A 21,190-nucleotide genomic window follows, 5' to 3' on the forward strand; every position below is an offset into this window, starting at 1 on the left:
TTCACATACATGATATTAAAAGCCTTAACTATGTAGATTACAAACCTAATTAATTATTCATATATTAAACGACAAAATATTTGCCCCAACGTTTAACATTATTCTGACTACACGTGGAAGAATCTATACTACTACAAGTTTCAAAAAGTATAGGTAACTAACAACTTTTGTTTAACAATGTGTGAACATGTAAACTAATAGGATTAATAGAGTAAATTAAATTAATAGCATTATATTAGGGTGTAGTGTATTTTTATTAATAGCATTCCCCATACATTTTTCACTTTAATATAGTTACGCTTGATGTGTGGAAAACGATCCAACACGAAACTCACCGGCAAGTGTACCGGGTCACATCAAGTAATAATAACTCACATGAGTGAGGTCGATCCCACAGGGATTGAAGGATTGAGCAATTTTTGTTTAGTGGTTGATTTAGTCAAGCGAATCAAGTATTGGTTGAGTGGTTTGTGCTTGGCAGATACTAAATTGCTTGAAATGTAAAGGGAGAGGGGTAAAGTGCAGTAAATTAAAGAGCAGGAAAGTAAAGAAGCAGAATCTTAAAGTGCAAGTAATGTAAATTGCAGAAACTTAGATTGCAAGAAATGTAAATGACTGAAACTTAAAGTGCAAGAAATGTAAATTGCTTGAATTATAAAAGGAATTGGGAAATGGGATTGCAGAATTTAAACAAGCAAAAGTAAATTGCAATAAACAGAAGAGTAGAGGATGAATTGAATTGAAGTAGATCTCAACAGAAAAGTGAAAATGCTTGAAGAGTGTAAAAATAGAAAATGACTTGTGCTTAATTTGCAGCAATGTAAAAGATGGTTGAAGATCTCAGGGGTGGAAGAGACTAGATAACAAGTCTAGATCTCAAATCCTTCCTTGATCCAACAAGAAAAATTGCAACAGAAGTAAAGAAAAGTAAATTGCAGAAAGAGTAGAAGAATGAAATAGTAAACAGAATTTGAAATTCAATTATGCAGAAAAAGTAAACAAGAGATCTCAAGGTGAGATTGAAACAGAAGTTCTTCACTTCTTCACCCAAGATCCAAAGCAAGAAAAGTAAAGAGTGCTCAAGCAAGAACAAGGAAGAAGAGAGATCAATTCTCCTTCCCAATTCTCTAAGATCTAAATTCAAAAGTAAAAGCTCCAAATAAAAATGAAAATTAAAAGGAAAAATTCAAAGTAAAGTCTAGAGGTCCTAATTACATTAAACTAGCTCTTATTTATACACTTTCCATTCTTGGATTTTGGAATTTGGATGGGTTTTTGATTTGGTGAAGAAATGAATTAAGTTGGATTTTTAATTGAATTTCAGCCCATATGAAGATTTGCTCCCAGGAGGATGCTCAGCTCAAGTGGGGAGCTGAGCATTGAAGCTTTGTGTGGGGATCCTTTGTAGCGTGCAATGTTGGGGAAGGCACCAGGGGAATGCTCAGCTCACAAGGTGAGCTGAGCATTGGGGCCTTGTGCCCATGTCTTGCTCCCTGGCCGTGTCACATGTTGCGCGCTCCTTCCTTGGTCCGTGTCAAATGTTGCGCCTTGCTTCCTGGACCGTGTCAAGCATGCTCATGAGTAGCGCTCTGCTCTCCAAGTGAGCTGAGCATTGGTGCTTCCAAGGGAGGTCCTTGGTTCAAAACTTGAGGGAAGCATGCGCTGGTGGCATTTTCTTGGATTCCTTGTAGCTCCTTGCTCCTTGCTTCCTCAAGGGGTTGAGTTCGAACCTTGGGGGATGCATTTGGCCAATTTTTGGCTTGTTTTCCTTGTGAGTAGCGCTCCCCTCCTTCTCTTGGGTCATGGGTTCAACTCTTGGAGAAGGCATTTGGCAAATAATTTCCTTGAATTTATTTTGATGAATGCCCGATAATGCTCCCTTGGTGAGCTGAGCATTGTTTTTCCTTTCATTGTTTCTTGGCTTCAAATTGTGCTCAGCTCTCAAGGTGAGCAGAGCATTGAGCCTTGGTCCATTGTTGCTTCCTTGAGAGAAAATGTTGCGCTCCCTTGGAGAGCATTGTGCTCTTGGGGAGAGCTTCATGGTTTTCCTTCATTGTTGCGCCACACTTCTTCTTTCCTTTGCCACACTTTTTCTTCCTTAGGCCACACTTCTTAAGCAACGCTTTCTTATTTTCTTCTTTTCTTCACCTACAATTAATCAAAACAACCAATCAAAGTATCACCAAATTCACAAGGTTTATAAATCATTAAAAATCAATTAATTTTAGCCTAAACCTCATGATTTAGCATCAATTGAATGGTGGTTGTTTGATTCAAAGAAGTCATGCATTTTCCTTCCAAATTACTTACTTAGAATGCAAGAAAGTGCATAAAACCTAATAAAAACAAAGAAAAAGGCTAGTGAAACTATGCTAAGATGACTTGTCATCACAACACCAAACTTAAAACTTGCTTGTCCCCAAGCAAGCACTAAACATAAGAGAAGATAGAATGAAATAGATAAGTATGCATGTCCTTATTAGGCATATAGTTGAATATGGTTTATGGGGTTTTATGCAGATCAAAAGTAGCTCATTTATTACTTGCTGTCAAAACAAACCATGTTTCCTTAAGGGTTCACCAAGATTGCTGCTATAATTCCTTACCTTTTTGCTTATTTCCCTTGTTAGCCTTTTCTTCTTTCTTTTGTATCACAGAGCTTATTATTTATTAAGGGCTTGGTGGCAAATGTTGTAGTGGCCTTTGGCTTAATTTCACTCAACATTTCTTCACCACAGACACATGGCTCACCTTTTTCTTCCTAGGATCATTGATGCCCAGCATCTCTTTGGATAACTAAATGTTTTGTAGCTAGGTTGCTCTTTATTGTGGACTTTCAGTTGGCAATCCCAAATCAGTTGATCTAAGTTGCCAAGTTTTAAAATACTCCTTAGAACTTACTTGTCCAAGCATATCCTAGTACAAGAACACCACAGGCATATGTCACAGGGTCCAAGCTATTGGTGTCTAGCCTTATTGTTTGTTTCTTTGCCAACTTTTGGCTTTTCTTCTTTCTTTTTCTTTCTGTTTTGGTTTATTTCCAAGGGACTTTCATTAATTGAAGGATCATAACAGCAAACTAGCTTAAGCTTCAAGTAACAAGTTATTTTGCAGCATTTATTCTATGAGCTATCAATTAAATCAAACACATACCACCACTAACTTTCATTCTAACTTTTGCAACATTGAACAATTACTTTTCTAAATCAAACATCTTTCTTTTATTCAAACAACAAGGGAGACAAAACAAAGTATTCAAGTTGATGAATGATGACAATTATTATGCAGATAGCTTCCAAGCAAAAATTATGCAGATAATTGATTTCTTTACTAACTACTAATGTAAATAAAAGAAATTGCAGAACATAAAGCAATTGGAGGCATATCATGTTTCAGACATGCATCTTCCTTATTAAATTTATGAAAGAACTTCACCACCTTTATTTGTCAGGCATTTCCATTCTGTTGGATTTGCTGGATTCTCCCTTCTTCTTTTTCCTCTTCTTTGTAAAATCTTCAGCTTCTTCACAAGGACATCTTCTGTCCCAGACAGAGTCTAGCAAGCCCGAGAGTCCAACATCCTCTAATCTGTTTTGCATACGTGATGAGTATCTATCTGTTCTTGCTCTTTGCTGGTTCACTAACTCAGGACACATCCCAAATGGTTTAATCTGTGGATTTATTGCTGGCATGCTGTGAGTTAAGTAATCCAGCTTGGCTTGGGTATCTTCATCATATTCTATCCTATCCACGTGCCTACACTCTCCAATGGTATGATGTATGTTCTTCCATTGATACAAATTGTGAGTGTACTCCCCAGATTTGGCTTGAGTCAAGAACATCTTGTCGTATGACTCTTTGAGACTTGCTGTTTGTTCCCTTTGTCCCTCAAGAATCTTGGCTTGGAATTCTTGTTGTTGATTCATCGATTGTTGTTGCCAGCTCTCTAGTCTTTCCTCTATTCTGTGCTGCCAAGCTTCATTTTGCTCCCTGTCCTTCAAGTATTGCTCCCAGTGCTCTTGATATTGCTCTTGGTACTCTAGATATTTCTCTTGGGCTATCACATTTTGCTATGATATTTCCTCAAGAACTCTCCGTAACTGACTCATGTCTATGGCATCGTGAGCTTGCTCTCCTTCTTCTTCCGATCTTCTTCTTCTTTGGGGTCTCTCTTCTTGATCATCATCCTCAGTAATCCCTTCCATGCTTCTCTTTGTGATTCCCGACCCCCTTCTTACTTTTTCTATGTCCTCATCTTCAAAAATCACCCCAGCTTTATTGCACAACCTTAGGATTGTGCTTGCATGGCTGAGCCTAGTAGATTTGGTTGAGCTCTCAGCTATCTCTTGAATACTGTTGGCTATGAGTTGTGCAAGGTTGATTTCTCCTCCATGTAGGATACAGTATGTCAAGAGTGCTCGCCTGATTGTGACCCCTGAAGTGTTTCCAGTAGGGAGTATGGATCTCCTCACTATCTCATACCATCCCTTAGCCTCAGGAATGAGATTTATTCTTTTCAATCGGCTTGGGACTCCTTTCGAATCTCTCTCCCAGTCTGTGCCTTCCAGGCATATTCCTTGTAAGATTTCATCAGGGTCATTTTCTCTCTGCAATCTGTCCTCATAGCTAGGCTCGTCATAAGTTATAGTTCTCAACTTCAAGGCCCTTGTAATGGATGCTGGACTGAAATCCACTTCACTTCCCCTAACATAGCTTTTGTAAGGGATGCTGTCTTTACTCTCCTTCACAGCATTTGCATAGAACTCCCTGATCATGACTGCACTAATCTTGGGGAGGGGATCACATAGAAGATCCCACCTTCTTTCCCTAGTGATTTGTCTCATGATGGGGTATTCCCCGTCCCTAAGCTCAAAACTCCTTTCATGAATGATGAGCTTTGTTTTCATGAATCTATGAAACTTTCTTTCATGAAACTGAGATCTGAACTTTCTTGTGTCATAAGCTGGGGGTTCGGCCACCATGGGCTCCTTGCCTGGCCTTCTCCTTGAACTTGATGAAGCCATGAATGCAATCAAAAAGACAAGACAAGGGTGGATTTGAGGTTGATTGAGGCACGATTTTGTGGTGTAAAGAGAATAAGGAAAGAAATGTTGCTGCTATGAGGGGAGTGGTGTGTGTGTATAGTATTGTATAAGGTAGAGACAGAGACTTATGTTTGTAAGGAAGGCTTGTAGGCATATGTGAAGCAAGAGATGTCCCATCTTATTTATAGGCAGGGTATTTAAGATGTTGGATGAAGACCACACTTGAAGAATGATTCGGTCATGGCTTGTGAATAGTGGAGATTTAGTTGAACAACATGGCAACTTCATGAGATGGACGGCTTGCATGTTCTCTTGAGGATTGACAAGGATTCTCTTCCCATTGGTTGCATGTAGTTCGTCCTTCAAGGTGAGTAGCATGCAGATTTTTGCTTTCCAAGATTGGCACACCTCTCTAGGGACATGTGATCCTTCTCTTGACTTGTCATAACCGTTTCTTCTTCTTGTCTTTTCCTCAACTCTTATTTTCTAATTAAATCAAAATGAAATGCTTCAGAACTTATTTAAAGCACAGTGGTAAAGTAGTGAATGCTTGCATTCTATATTATGGTCCTTAGTCATGAAAGATCAATTGTGTTCCTTACTTAGTGAACCAAGGTTTGGTGAACACCAAACTTGTTTCTTGCTCAGTGATTAAAATAAACACTTGTCACAATTGATACTTTCATCATAAGTGCTAATTTATTTCTTAGCATAAATTCCTAAAACAAAACAATGCATGATCCATCTCTGCATGATTTGGATTTTCTGAATAGAAGTTGATTTTTTTCTTCAAAATTCGTACACATGCAGACACCAAACTTAATGTTTGGTCATATACTTCACCAAAATGACTAAGCATATGATCTAAGAATGTTTGAAATGTTGACTTTTGTGTGCTGTCAAGCACACCAAACTTAGAAGTCTGGCATGTATTTCAAGACAGTGTATGCATCTGTTAAGGGTGTCTAGAAAAGTTCAAAATCATGCTAAAGTGATCACACTTTATTGAATTCAAAAGCAAGCAGGAATCATAAATCATGGGTTGCCTCCCATGGAGCGCTCTTTTATTGTCATTAGTTTGACATTGAACCCTTCTTTTATGGTGGTTGGTGGCTGTAATGCCTCAGCTTGTCCCCTCTGATTGTGAGCTTTCTCTTTGTTCCTTGATGCTCTATTTCAGCATGCTCTAGTGAGAGTATTTTGCTCACAGCATAGTAGTCATCAGTCTGTTGACTTGCTCCCAGTTGTTGATAGACCAATTGCACTTTTTCACCTTTGGAAAGCCCTTCTGTTGGAATTTTTTTGTTTTTCCAACCCTTTTTGATTCTGTTTTTGTTTTTCTTCCCTCCTTTTGTTGACCCTTCTTCTTTGACAACAGGCTTCCTCTTGAGATTTCTTTTCTTAGTTGTCAATACTCCAATGTCCTCTTGAACTTCTTCATTATTTTGCACAGTCTCTTTCTTTTTTTGACCTGCTGTATCATCTATCTCTTGCTTGGGAAGGCAGCTGTGGTTTGTCTTGTTGATTTCCTCCTTCCATTGCAGATTTTCTTTGTCAGTTTCCGTACCATCCTTCTTTTCATTACTGAACTGTATTTCTGGCAGTACACTCAGGGTGACACTTTCATCATGCATCCTGAGGGTTAATTCTCCTTGCTCTATGTCTATGATGGCCCTAGCAGTGGCCAAGAACGGTCTTCCCAGTATAATGGAGTCACCTTCATCCTGATCTGAATCTAAGATCACAAAATCTGCAGGGAAGATGAATCTGTCTACCTGGACTAGAAGGTTTTCAATCATACCCCTGGGGCATATCACCGACTTGTCCACCAATTCTAGAGACATTTGTACTGGTTTTACCTCTTTTATGCTCATCTTTTTCACTAGAGATGCAGGCATTAGATTGATACTAGCTCCTAAGTCACACATCGCCTTGTTGATAGTCATACTACCAATGGCGCAAGGTAGAAGGAAACTTCCAGGATCTTCAAGTTTAGGGAGGAGTCCTTTCTGGATTAGTGCTCTGCATTCTTCAGTAAGCAGTATGGTTTCATTAACTTGCCAACTCCTCTTCTTGTTGATAATTTCTTTCAAGAACTTTGCATACAGGGGCATTTGCTCAAGTGCTTCAGCTAAGGGAATATTGATTTCTAACTTCTTGAAAACTTTAAGAAATTTTGGAAAGTGTTGGTCCTTAGTCTCCTTGTTGAACCTTTGAGGATATGGCAGTGGAGGTGTGAAGTTCACTTCCTGCCTTTGTTCCTTGGTTGGCTCTCTCATTGCTTCCTTCTCTTTCCTTAATTTTTGTGGCTGGTCTTCCCTTTCTTTAAACTCCTCTGAGGTCTGCTTGCCTGTTGTTACCTCTTTATCATTGGGTGCCTCTTCTTCAGCTTGTTTCTTGTCACTTTCCTTTGGCTTCTTAGTTGCTTCTTCGTTCTTTACCAGGATCTTTCCACTCCTTAGCTGTATTGCCTTGCACTCCTCTTTTGGATTAGGAATGGTGTCACTTGGTAGTGAGCTTGATGGCCTTTCAATGGTGATTTGCTTGGAGATTTGTCCAATTTGCCTTTTCATATTTTTCATGGAGGCTTCCTGATTCCTTAATGTCATCTCTTGGTGCTTCATCATTTTTTTCATTAAGAGCTCCAAGTTGGTAATCCTCTGAGAGTCTTGTGAGATTGGTTGATTGTGGGGTGTTGAGGGTTGAGGGTAAGTGTTTTGGTTTGAGGCTTGGTTATTGGATGAATGATGGTTAGAATTGGGGTAGGTATTTTGTGGTTTTCTATATGTGTTTTGGTTATTATTCTGCTGGTTGTTTTGGTTTGTGTTTTTCCAACTGTTTTGGTTTGAGTTTCTTTGCCATTGTTGCTGAGTCTGATTGTGGTTGTCTCCCTATCTGAGGTTGGGGTGGTTCTTCTATGAGGGGTTGTAAGTATCACCATAGACTTCATTTGGCCCAGAATTTTGGTTGTGCATGTACTGGACTTGTTCTTGCTGTTGCTCCTCTTGAGTTTCTTCATTTTGCCCCCATGTGGTTGATGGTTGGCTTGTGTTAACTGCTGCAACTTGGAGGCTATCAATACTCTTGGCCATTTGCTCAAATTGTTGTTGAATTTGCTGCTGCATCATTTTGTTTTGAGCCAAGATTGAGTCCACTCCTTCCAACTCCATCACTCCTTTCCTTTGTGCTGGTTGGCGTTGCCTTTGGTGAGCGAAGAAGTACTGGTTGTTAGCCACCATATCAATAAGATTTTGAGCTTCCTCTGCAGTTTTCATGAGTTGCACAGAACCTCCTGCCGAATGATCCAAGGCCTCTTGAGACTTCAGTGTCAAGCCTTCATAAAAATTTTGCAATCTCTCCCACTCATTGAACATTTCAGGAGGACATTTCCTGATTAGAGCCTTGTACCGTTCTCATGCCTCATACAAAGGTTCAGCATCCATTTGTGTGAATGTTTGTACTTCAGTCTTCAATCTAATAACTCTCTGAGGTGGGTAAAATTTGGCAAGGAACTTGCTCACTAAATCATCCCAGTTGTCTATGCTGTCCCTTGGGAAGGATTCCAACCATTGAGTAGCTTTGTCTCTGAGAGAAAATGGGAATAATAGCAGCTTGTAGATGTCAGGATGCACTCCATTGGTTTTGACCGTGTCACAAATCCTCAAGAAAGTAGAGAAGTGTTGATTTGGATCTTCAAGTGGTCCTCCTCCATAAGAACAATTATTTTGAACTAAGGTGATGAGTTGTGGCTTCAGTTCAAAGTTATTTGCATTAACATTTGGGGTAAGAATGCTACTCCCACAATGTCTAGGATTTGCAAATGTATAGGAAGCCAAAACTCTCCTCTGTGGGGGATTGTTGTTGTTATTGGCTGCTCCTCCTTGTTGATTTGGTGGATTATTTGACTGTTCCTCCATGTCCTGGAATTCTTCTTCAGACTCTTCTTCTCCAATAATTTTTTTCCCTCTCTCAGCTCTTCTCAATCTCCTGAGTGTGCGTTCGTCCCGTTCATGAGAGTTGGGTATAGCTCTTCTTGTATCTGACATACAAGCAAACCACGAGAAATACACAAAAACCAGTGACACTTCAATCTATTGCTAGAATGAAGTTTGAGTTAGCTTAAGCAAAAATTCAAATAGTTAGTGTGTTAACAACGAAAAGTAAAGAAATAGAAAAGAAAAAGTGCTTGATCTAGATCTCTACTTCACTTAATCATTGTCAATCTAATCAATCCCCAGCAACGGCGCCAAAAACTTGATGTGTGGAAAACGATCCAACACGAAACTCACCGGCAAGTGTACCGGGTCGCATCAAGTAATAATAACTCACATGAGTAAGGTCGATCCCACAGGGATTGAAGGATTGAGCAATTTTAGTTTAGTGGTTGATTTAGTCAAGCGAATCAAGTATTGGTTGAGTGGTTTGTGCTTGGCAGAAACTAAATTGCTTGAAATGTAAAGGGAGAGGGGTAAAGTGCAGTAAATTAAAGAGCAGGAAAGTAAAGAAGCAGAATCTTAAAGTGCAATTGCAGAAACTTAGATTGCAAGAAATGTAAATGGCTGAAACTTAAAGTGCAAGAAATGTAAATTGCTTGAATTATAAAAGGAATTGGGAAATGGGATTGCAGAATTTAAACAAGCAAAAGTAAATTGCAATAAACAGAAGAGTAGAGGATGAATTGAATTGAAGTAGATCTCAACAGAAAAGTGAAAATGCTTGAAGAGTGTAAAAACAGAAAATGACTTGTGCTTAATTTGCAGCAATGTAAAAAATGGTTGAAGATCTCAGGGGTGGAAGAGACTAGATAACAAGTCTAGATCTCAAATCCTTCCTTGATCCAACAAGAAAAATTGCAACGAAAGTAAAGAAAAGTAAATTGCAGAAAGAGTAGAAGAATGAAATAGTAAACAGAATTTGAAATTCAATTATGCAGAAAAAGTAAACAAGAGATCTCAAGGTGAGATTGAAACAGAAGTTCTTCAATTCTTCACCCAAGATCCAAAGCAAGAAAAGTAAAGAGTGCTCAAGCAAGAACAAGGAAGAAGAGAGATCAATTCTCCTTCCCAATTCTCTAAGATCTAAATTCAAAAGTAAAAGCTTCGAATGAAAATGAAAATTAAAAGGAAAAATTCAAAGTAAAGTCTAGAGGTCCTAATTACATTAAACTAACTCCTATTTATACACTTTCCATTCTTGGATTTTGGAATTTGGATGGGTTTTTGATTTGGTGAAGAAATGAATTAAGTTGGATTTTTAATTGAATTTCAGCCCATATGAAGATTTGCTCCCAGGAGGATGCTCAGCTCAAGTGGGGAGCTGAGCATTGAAGCTTTGTGTGGGGATCCTTTGTAGCGTGCAATGTTGGGGAAGGCACCAGGGGAATGCTCAGCTCACAAGGTGAGCTGAGCATTGGGGCCTTGTGCGCATGTCTTGCTCCCTGGCAATGTCACATGTTGCGCGCTCCTTCCTTGGTCCATGTCAAATGTTGCGCCTTGCTTCCTGGACCGTGTCAAGCATGCTCATGAGTAGCGCTCTGCTCTCCAAGTGAGCTGAGCATTGGTGCTTCCAAGGGAGGTCCTTGGTTCAAAACTTGAGGGAAGCATGCGCTGGTGGCATTTTCTTGGATTCCTTGTAGCTCCTTGCTCCTTGCTTCCTCAAGGTGTTGAGTTCGAACCTTGGGGGATGCATTTGGCCAATTTTTGGCTTGTTTTCCTTGTGAGTAGCGCTCTCCTCCTTCTCTTGGGTCATGGGTTCAACTCTTGGAGAAGGCATTTGGCAAATAATTTCCTTAAATTTATTTTGATGAATGCCCGATAATGCTCCCTTGGTGAGCTGAGCATTGTTTTTCCTTTCATTGTTTCTTGGCTTCAAATTGTGCTCAGCTCTCAAGGTGAGCAGAGCATTGAGCTTGGTCCATTGTTGCTTCCTTGAGAGAAAATGTTGCGCTCCCTTGGAGAGCATTGTGCTCTTGGGGAGAGCTTCATGGTTTTCCTTCATTGTTGCGCCACACTTCTTCCTTCCTTTGCCACACTTTTTTCTTCCTTAGGCCACACTTCTTAAGCAACGCTTTCTTATTTTCTTCTTTTCTTCACCTACAATTAATCAAAACAACCAATCAAAGTATCACCAAATTCACAAGGTTTATAAATCATTAAAAATCAATTAATTTTAGCCTAAACCTCATGATTTAGCATCAATTGAATGGTGGTTGTTTGATTCAAAGAAGTCATGCATTTCCCTTCCAAATTACTTACTTAGAATGCAAGAAAGTGCATAAAACCTAATAAAAACAAAGAAAAAGGCTAGTGAAACTAGGCTAAGATGACTTGTCATCAACGCTTACTCTAACGTTTAATATTACGCATACATTACTCAAAACCTATCTGCTACACTCCAGTTCAGGATTCCAACGGGATCGGTGGACTTATAAATATGGAGGCACACTCCTTTGCCACACTCCATATCCGCAACTCTATACACATATCCCCATCCCATTGAAATACGAACCAACAGGAACAAACGTAAAATGACAATAAATCGTTTCTCAAATACCCCCTTCCTTCCGAACGACATTTGGGTTACATTAACCGTTAAAGTTGCATCAAACTCCATTCAGGACCTCTGCAGTCTCAGAATGACCTGCAAGGCTGCACGGGATGCGGGAGACGCGGATATTGTTCACCGCAGTGTTTCTATACTACCACCGCATGCGACGCTGTGGTGGTGGAGCCGCGACATCGAGGCAACGAGATTTTTTGACCGCTGTTTGGCCACTGGGCATCCAGAGCTTCTAATTCGTGAGGTGTTTCGGGAACTCTTCATCAGACGTAATCAAGACGTTGGCTTCCAAATGCTGAATAGTGCAACAAGTAGAGGCCATGAAGCAGCCAAATACGCACTCTCGATGACGTTGCTGCTTCGCACGGACGACAACGATGGAAAACGGAAAGGGCTCGAACTGTTTCGCGAGCTAGATGCGGCTGGTTTACTCACCGATTGTAACGCAAGGTGCTTCTCAATACTGAATAACTCGTGGCCGGGTGAGGTCCAAATGCCCATATAGAACAACATACGGTGTGTGCCTCGCCCAGGTGCTCCACCAGGGGCCACATGGGTCTTCTGTATGACTATCGCAGACGGGCAGCAGAGCAAAACTCCGTCCATACTTTCGGAGGGGCCGCTCATATTCCCTGTATCCACTGTCGAGCGAACTACAAGTTGCTACTCTTCGTCAACCTCCCATGAGTTAGGTTCCCAAGATTTAATGTTCTGTTGTTTACACTTTGTCTGTAAAAGTTTCGTACAACATATTTGGTTACTGAAATCAATTTCGTTAACTATTGCACATACCTTAGTTGTTAAATTGTCTTCTTTCTTTCATTGATAACAGTACAATACTAAAAAACAGGTTATGATTTCTACTTGTCAATTTAAATAAACTATAGAAAATTTCACTCCACTCCCCTGGAGATGCTAAAATGACACTTTCCTATCCTCTATTTTATAAATCTATATTCCCCTCTTTTCTAACTTTTAAAAACCTCCTCTTTACTCTATTTTAAATTTTTTGTATTAACTAATATTAATTTTATCTATTTTTTAAGAAAAAATAAATTATTTTTTGAAAAAAATATTCATTAGCAAAAATTTTATTTTTTATCATTAAATTTTGCTTACCAAAGTACCCTTTAATAATTTTTTTATTAATTAAATTGTATTTTTACCAAAATACTTTTAAAAAATTAATAATTAAATTATTTTTTTCTAAAATACCTACCCTTCAATAATTTTTGTTAACAATTATTTTTAATTTTACTATTAATTTCTCGATATCAATATATATTATTTTAACATTAAATAAAAAATTTTACCACTGTTAATATGTATAACAATTAATATATATTGATATTGAAAAATAATCTTACTATAATTTTTTATTTAATGTTAAAATAATAATAAATATTTTATTTTTTTAAAAAAAATGGATAAAGTTAACATTAGTTAACACAAAAAATTTAAAATGGATTAAGAAGGAAGTTTTTTAGAAATTAGAAGGGAGGGGAATGTATATTTATAAAATAGAGGTAACAGAGTGTCATTTTAGCATCTCGCAGGGGAGGGGAGTGTAATTTTCTCAATAAACTATGAAACCAAACCATATTTGAAAGTAAAGGTATAGGTAAACCATTATTTACCTAGCATTCCCCTAAAAAATTTTAATAACTTGCTCGGTTCTTTTATAAGACTCGTTTTTTTTTATATTTTGGTTCAACTGGGTCCCCGTCATTCATCGAACCAACATTACGCTAGTCCAACCTTACTTTCTGGTCCTTGCAGAAGGACACATCTCATCCATACATTTGACCACTTTTTCCAGCCGTTGGAAATGTTACAGAAATATAATTTCTTGTTCACATCACAAGACCAATCGCCCTTGGGTATAAAAACTTCCAAATCCAACCTCCCATCTTACCCAAACTCAACACACCTCTCCCTTCGAATCTCAACATGGTCCGGGCCAACAAGAGATACTATGTTGTTTTTCGTGGGAGGGTCCCTGGTATCTATAGTTCCTGGCCGGCCTGTCATAGCCAAGTTAACAAATTTAGCGGCAACCTCCATAAGTCTTATCAAACCTTCGATGAAGCTCGTATGGTGTTCGAACAATTCCTCTCTAACGGACGCTTACAGAATCAGCTCAACCACCATGTTGCTCTACTGCATCGTAGTCAACCACCAACCATTCAGCAGAACCCATCACCGATGGTTGACCAAGTACTCCCATTCGAGGAAGGCTTACAGGGTCATCGTCCGAAAGAACATTGAGACAACCACCCAAATGTTGACCAAATACTCCCCTTCGACGAAGGCATCCAGGGTCATCGTCAAATAGAACAAGGGGACAACCACCCAAATGTCTGTCAAAACAACTGATCCAACCAAAAGCAGCGGCAACAAATTCCCTACCCGTGTATCCTATTTATCTTCGTTACTATCTTTGTCCTATACTTAGCTCTGGTTAGGAAGTAGGCTACGCTTAACCTTAAAACACCACCTACCACCATGTGTTACCTGCATTATAGTAGGCTTACTTTTCACTGTCTTCCATTGTTTACTTTTTAACATATATTCAATTGTATTAATTACTCTAATCTTCAGTTCACGCATAACATCAGGTTATTATTCCAGCATAACTATCATTAAGTCATCCAAGTATAATTATTCATACGTGATTTTAGTACTTTAACCCGTTAATCCATTTATCCTCATCCTCTGTTTACGACACCTGAACACATACGGGACATGCATTCCAAAAGCCTCCCCACGATAAATTTCCTTCTGTACACTATGTCACCGCAGGCACAGCCATACAGTCCAAGCCAGTCCCCGAAAAAAGACAAAACAAAAGTAAGCATATCTTCTTCTCATGCAGGGATATCTCTGCCAACATTTAAAACAACCATTGTACAATAACGACAAAACAAATTTGAGGGTCAAACAAACGGGATTCCACCCGAATCGTACTTCGTTGTATTATAAGGTAACGTCGTTAATCATAACATGATTATCACTAATTAACACAATTTTTTCCACATTATCTACTAAGCCTTCCAATTCAACAACAAACTAAAACACATTACATACTACTTTGCGGTTTAATCACCAAAAATAAAAGACGCACTACAATAACTGAACAAACACAACATAACCAAACACCAACGACACATTCAGAACACACACATCAAACTCTTTCTCCTTCGACATGGCGTCTTACAATGGAATCGTAACTGGCTTTCAGCTTCTCGTAAGATTCTTCCAGTTGACCTACCCTGGCCTGAAGCGCGTTATTTTAGTCGCCAAGAAGCTTCGCCTTTCTGTAGTTATAATCCCGAATCTCTTTTCCAGTTACATCAAGCAACACGCACATCATCTCATAAGCAGCATCCTCTCTTGCAGCCTTTTCAACCATCGAGAAACGACCATTGACAAATAGCTCTATCTCAAATGGATGCCCAGGAATAACAACCGTGAAACCAAAGAACGGGTCTTGCTCTCCGACAAATCGTTCCACCTTGAAGAAACAGGGGCAAGGGATCTCTGCCTCCAGGCAAACTTTCAGCAACCACTCCTCTATGCTGCTCACAACTGCAAAATCCGCGTTAAGCTCCTCCGCCGGAATTACAGGAAGCCCTTTTGCACGGTCATCGAACAATAAAAATCGCATAAATTCATAATTTTAATAACCAGACATAAAATGACCAGAATAAACATCACTAACAAAACTCCAAATCGAATAAAATCACATTCCATCACTGCAAAGCAGAGCTTCATAAATATACTAACTTTTAAAAAGCGAATGTCGTTTCACAAGTCTTACATGAAACAATTGGCCGGCAAGGATAGCCTCCGCCGGAGATAGCCAATTTCTTGCCGCCACCTCCATTCGGCGTCACTCGACCAGTTTCATCACTACAACCTTTCTCAGCACAAATCGACGACATCCTCGCTTTGAAGCACAAGCATGCGTGTTCAAAGCTATTGAATCCGTGAAACTCAGGAAACGTATAATCCAGAACTTGCTGGTTCGCCTCCTCCCAACTGGTGTATACACCGGGCTTGTGCCCCTTCGTAACGGCAATGAACAAGAATCGTTACATATTCTCCTCCATCTCTCTTACCCTCTCCTATCCTTCATACTGAAGTTGCGTCTATATATAAACATTTATTCTCCATTCGAAGTTAGGTGCTTCGTTGTTAACCTTTCATTTTTTTTGTCACACATCATTATTAACGTTTTGTCAAATTTATGAAGTTCAATTCCTCCCTCGGATTTTTTTTGCCGTTCCCTTGAAGTTTGTTTCATTTTCGGAATCAAAAAACGTCAGCCCACAAATTTTAACAAAATATAGACCCAAACAATTTCACCAGCCAACCAAAAAATAGGTTTCAGTCTCACCCCATAATTTTTCGCCATTTACAAAGCAGTCCCAATGGGAGCCAAATTGAAACTCCACCCATTAACCCCACCCTCCCTTCACCGGTGAACTTCCCACTTGACACATGCCACCTCACTGTACCTCACCTTCACGTGGCACTCTCTCATTTGGACACCAATGCAGAAAGGACATGGTGCACCAATCTCCTCAATTGGACAGGTGCAATTAATTAGATATGGGAATTAATTCAATAATTAGAAAATTAGATAAAATTCTAATTTAAATATCCAAACATCATTATTTTTAAATCTTTAAAACGTTAAATAGTAAATAGAAAAATAATCCAAGATTATAGAATTTGGATAAAAATCTTAATTTATTTCAAATTCAATTAAACAAAATTACCTTTAATTATCTTCAATAAAATAATTTATGAACCTAAAAATGTAAATAAATATATATAATTTAAAATTAATTTGTAATAACTTTTTAAAAGTTCTAGATCTTACAGACAATACTTCAAAAAATTTTCTACTAGATGGTATAAAAAATGACATCAACTCTAATTCCTACTAGACCACCATCGTGCACCCCAACTCCATTTTCGCCAGCAAATTATCCTTTTTCCTGAGTCCGCTAACAATACTTTTATCTTCTCTTTTTTAAATTATTCTTTTTAATGAATTCTCTTTTTAAAATTCTTCGTCAATAATAATCCAATTCCATTAAGTATTTTGTAGAAATTACTAAAGAAAAAGGAAAGGAGAAAAAGAGCATGAATAATGTGCTGTAACTTGTATGTTGTATCACATAATACAATATTCACATATTTGTCTATTTGAATTTATTTATTTTTTATAATATAAGATTTGATTGGATTTCACCATTGTTGATAAGCACATGAAAAAAATAGTCAAGGAAAACGAGAAAAATAAGTTCAGAGTATAAAGAAAAAACACTTGTGTAGTATTTAGAATTGGGGCATAAATTTAATTTGACATTTTCATAAACCATGAAAGCAAATTATAAAAGTTGAATAACAATGAATAATAATCACACAAATAGAATATTTTAGGTTGTTCTTTTAAGCTCCTCAATTTATTTTCCTCACGAAAGACAATTCCGACAAACAATAGTGACGAAGTCAGTTTCCTTCCAAGAAGCTAGCGTCATATAAGGATGAAATTTCATTTGTATTTCATTTTTTTTTTATCCGGGTCAAAGTTAGTACTCAGTGTTGCTTGTCAAGTAATTAAGAGTTTGGAGAGATAGTGTTTAAATAATAATTTTTTTCTATTTATAAAATATTTTTTTTGTTTTATAAAATTAAAATAATCCATGCTAATTTATTTGACCAAAATACTTTTTTAATAATTATTATAATTATATTTAAATTAGTGATAATTATTTAACAACAACAACAATACCTTGTTCTATTAGGTAGGGTCAACTACATGGATCAAACGATGCTATTGAATTCTATCATATATCATGTTTACAGAGAGACCGTTTATATATATATATATATATATATATATATATATATATATATATATATATATCTCGTTTGACCACCTCATAGATGGTCTTCCTAAGTCTTCCACTGCCTTTCACCCATTGTCCATCTTTCATCTCATCCATCCTCCTGACTAGGTAATCTATCGGTCTTCTTTTCACATGTCCAAACCACCTGAGATGCGATTCTACCATCTTTTCCATAATAGGTGCTACTCCAACTTTCTCTCTTATATCTTTATTCCTTATTCTATCTAATCGCGTATGACCACTCATCCATCTCAACATCTTCATCTTTGCCACACTTAACTTATGTTCGTGTTCCCCTTTGGCCGCCCAACACTTTGTACCATAAGGCATAGCCGGTCTGATAGCAGTGCGATAGAATTTACCTTTAAGTTTTAAAGTCACTTTTTTATCACATATAAAACTAGACGCACTCCACTTTTTTGACCAACCTGCTTGGATCCTATGGTTTACATCCTGTTCAATCTCTCCATTATCTTGTATGATGCACCCATGATATTCAAAACTTTTAAATTTTTGTAGGATATTTTCTCCAATTTTCATCTCTGTATTAGGGTTTCTCCTTTGGCGGCTGAACTTACATTCTATATATTCCGTCTTGCTACGACTTATGCGCAGACTATATACTTCTAGAGCTTATCTCCATAAATCAAACTTCTTATTTAGGTCTTCCCTTGACTCTCCCATAAGGACAATATCATTGACAAAAAGCATGCACCATGGCACAGACTCTTGGATATGCTCTGTGAGTACTGAAAAGGTATGGACTTAAGGATGATCCTTGGTGTAATCTTATACCAATAGAAAATTTCTCTGTCATACCACCTTGAGTCTTCCCACTAGTTGTAACCACATCATTCATGTCTTTAATTGTACGAATAGGTATTAAGGTGCTCTTTCTAAGGTACTAAGGTGCTCTTTCTCTACTCACCTAATATCTTCTTTGACCTTAAAATCCCATTAAAAAGCTTGGTTAACCAACTGATACCTTTCTCTCCAAGGCCCTTCCAAACTTCAATCAGAATATTATTGGGTCTTACTGTCCTGCCATTTTTCATCTGTTTTAGAACCTCTTTTACCTCGAATTCTCAAATCCTTTGATAGTATTCGAAGTTTTGATCTTCTTCCCTTGTACATAACTGACCAAGGCTCGGAAGAGTCTAATGTCTTTTATTAAATAACTCGTAGAAGTAGCTCTTCTACCTTTTATTGATCTTCTCCTTTTGAGTCAAAACCTCTCCGTTTTTATCCTTTATGCACTTAACCTGATCCAAGTCTCTCGTTCTTCTTTTACGTCTCTTTGTGATTCTATATATACCTTTTTCTCCTTCCTTCGTGCCTAAAGACTGGTAGAGACTCTCATATGCTCTTGTTCTTGCTTCACTTACAGCCACTTTTGTCTCTTTTTTAGCCGCCTTATATTTTTCCTAATTATCTACATTGCGGCACAAAGACCACTCCTTATATTTTTCTTGTATACTCACATTCCACCACCAGGACTCCTTGTCTCTTAGTCCTATCCCTCTAGATTCACCAAAACATTCTTTTACTATTCTTCTAATAACTTCTGGTATCTCCCTCCACATCTTCTCCGCGCTTCCATCTCCATCCCACTTTGTCTTTTCTCCTACCCGTCTTAGGAAGCTTCTTTGTTCCTCACCTTTCATCTGCCACCTCCTCATCTTTGGATTCTTTGTATGATGTCTTTTTCTCAATTTTTGTTCAACGCAAAAATCCATGACGAGCATCCTTGACGATCGAATTTCTGCCGGTAAAGAAATTCACAAATAAATTCTCGTTGAAAGTATAGTTTCTAATCCAACAAAGAATCCTTTCGTACAAAAATTTGGTTGTCACAAGTAACAAACCCCTAGTAAAATTGATAATCAAAGTATTTAAACCTCGGTTCGTCTCTCAAAGAATCGCAGGGAAGTATGAATTATTATTGGTTATGGAAAAGTATCTTTTTGGGTTTTTGAAATAGGGAACAAGGAAATAAATTGGCAAGAAAGTAAATTAATAACTAGAAAAACTCTTGGCAAGGTATGAGAACTGGAAATCCCATCCTATTTATCATTATCAATTGTGATGAGAATTGTTTATTGCTCCCACTTAGTTAACCCTTACTAAATAAAGGAAAGTCAAGTGGACTAATCAGTTTGATTCCTCAAATCCTAGTCAACTCCTGAGGAAAGACTAGCTTTAAAGGGATCCAAATCAACCAGTAAATCCCAATTATCAATCAACAAAGGAGTTTGATAACTCAAGTGTCACCAATTACTCAATAAAAGCTAAGAATGTAAAAAGCTAGATTAAGATCATAAATATGAAATACCTCAATTTGCATTAAATAAGAAAATCAATTCTAACATGGAGTTCATAAACCAAATAGCAACACAAAGTAATCAATAAGGGAAATAGATAAAATAGAATACTAAGACAAATAAAAGTAGAAGAGAAACTAAATTAAAGGAACATTGAACCTGGAATTGAGAAGAAGAAGAAATCCTAATCCTAAACCCTAAGAGAGAGGAGAGAGCCTCTCTCTCTAGAAAAACTACATCTAAACCTAAAATTGTGTGAATGAAAGTTGTATGAATGAATTGATTGATTCCCCCACTTTGTAGCCTCTAATCTGTATTTTCTGGGCCAAAACCTGGTTCAAAAATATTCCAAATATCGCCCCTAGGATTTCTGATACGTCCAACACGCGGCTCTGTCACGCATACGCGTCGTCCACGCGTACGCATGGGTTAAATTTTTGCCAGGTCCCGCATGCGCGTAATCCATGCGTGCGCGTCATCTAACAGACTGGAAACTATGAAAAATTATATATCGTTGTGAAGCCCCAGATGTTAGCTTTCCAACGCAACTGGAACCGTCTCATATGGACCTCTGTAGCTCAAGTTATGATCGATTTAGTACCAAGAGGTCAGGCTTGACAGCTCAGCGATTCCTTCAGTTTCTTGTATTCCTTCCACTTTTGCATGCTTCCTTTCCATTCTCTAAGCCATTCCTGCCCTATAAACCCTAAAAATACTTAACAGACATATCACGGCATCTAATAGTGATAAGAGAGGATTAAACATAACAAATTTAAGACCAAAGAAGCATGTTTTCAATCATAGCATAAAGTTAGGAAGGAAAATGTAAAACCATGCAATTAGTATGAATAAGTGTGCAAAGACTTGATAAAAACCACTCAATTGAGCACAAGATAAACCATAAAATAGTGGTTTATCAATCCTATGTTGTGTTATTAAACTCTCTCCCGGAATAATTTTACAATTAATGCAAATTTTCGGTCGACTCTCATCAACAAGAAGAAGTCAATTTGAGAGCTTGTCATGCTTCTCCTATAGGTTAAAGATGTTTGTCTCTCTTTTTAAAATATGTATTTGCGATGAAAAGGTCAAAGGTTGAGGAAAAGTCCAAAATAGTTTTATCCTCGGTATTGACCACTTCGAAATCATGTCCTCCATGAATACTTCCATACCCAGTCCCAAATCTCAACCTTTTGTCACTCCGACCTTTACCGTTACCTTTTTTTGTGAACTAGCTTATTTACCCTCGTCTGTTCACGAAAATGCAGGAACTCTTGCTCATTGAACACAACACTCGAACACCGATGCAGCTGCTCTTGCTCATTTGACATTGTACGCGAGC

General features: G+C 37.9%; 1 protein-coding gene and 2 pseudogenes across 1 annotated transcript; 1 reads left to right on the forward strand and 2 right to left on the reverse strand.

Moving 5' to 3' along the window:
* Positions 1-3,440: 3,440 nt before the first annotated feature.
* LOC148572333 (uncharacterized) lies at positions 3,441-5,024 on the reverse strand (annotated as a pseudogene).
* A 935-nt stretch (positions 5,025-5,959) lies between these two features.
* On the reverse strand, positions 5,960-9,091 carry LOC148572334 (uncharacterized; annotated as a pseudogene).
* A 2,480-nt stretch (positions 9,092-11,571) lies between these two features.
* Positions 11,572-12,290, forward strand: LOC148572335 (uncharacterized). The gene is made up of 2 exons (XM_088507458.1): positions 11,572-12,053; positions 12,137-12,290. Exons 1-2 carry the CDS (start codon positions 11,572-11,574, stop codon positions 12,288-12,290), a joined length of 636 nt encoding a protein of 211 aa, XP_088363584.1.
* The last annotated feature ends 8,900 nt before the right edge of the window (positions 12,291-21,190 follow it).

Source organism: Arachis ipaensis, chromosome B3 (genome assembly GCF_059453495.1).
Source record: "Arachis ipaensis isolate K30076 ecotype BB chromosome B3, ASM5945349v1, whole genome shotgun sequence".
Lineage (NCBI taxonomy): Eukaryota > Viridiplantae > Streptophyta > Magnoliopsida > Fabales > Fabaceae > Arachis > Arachis ipaensis.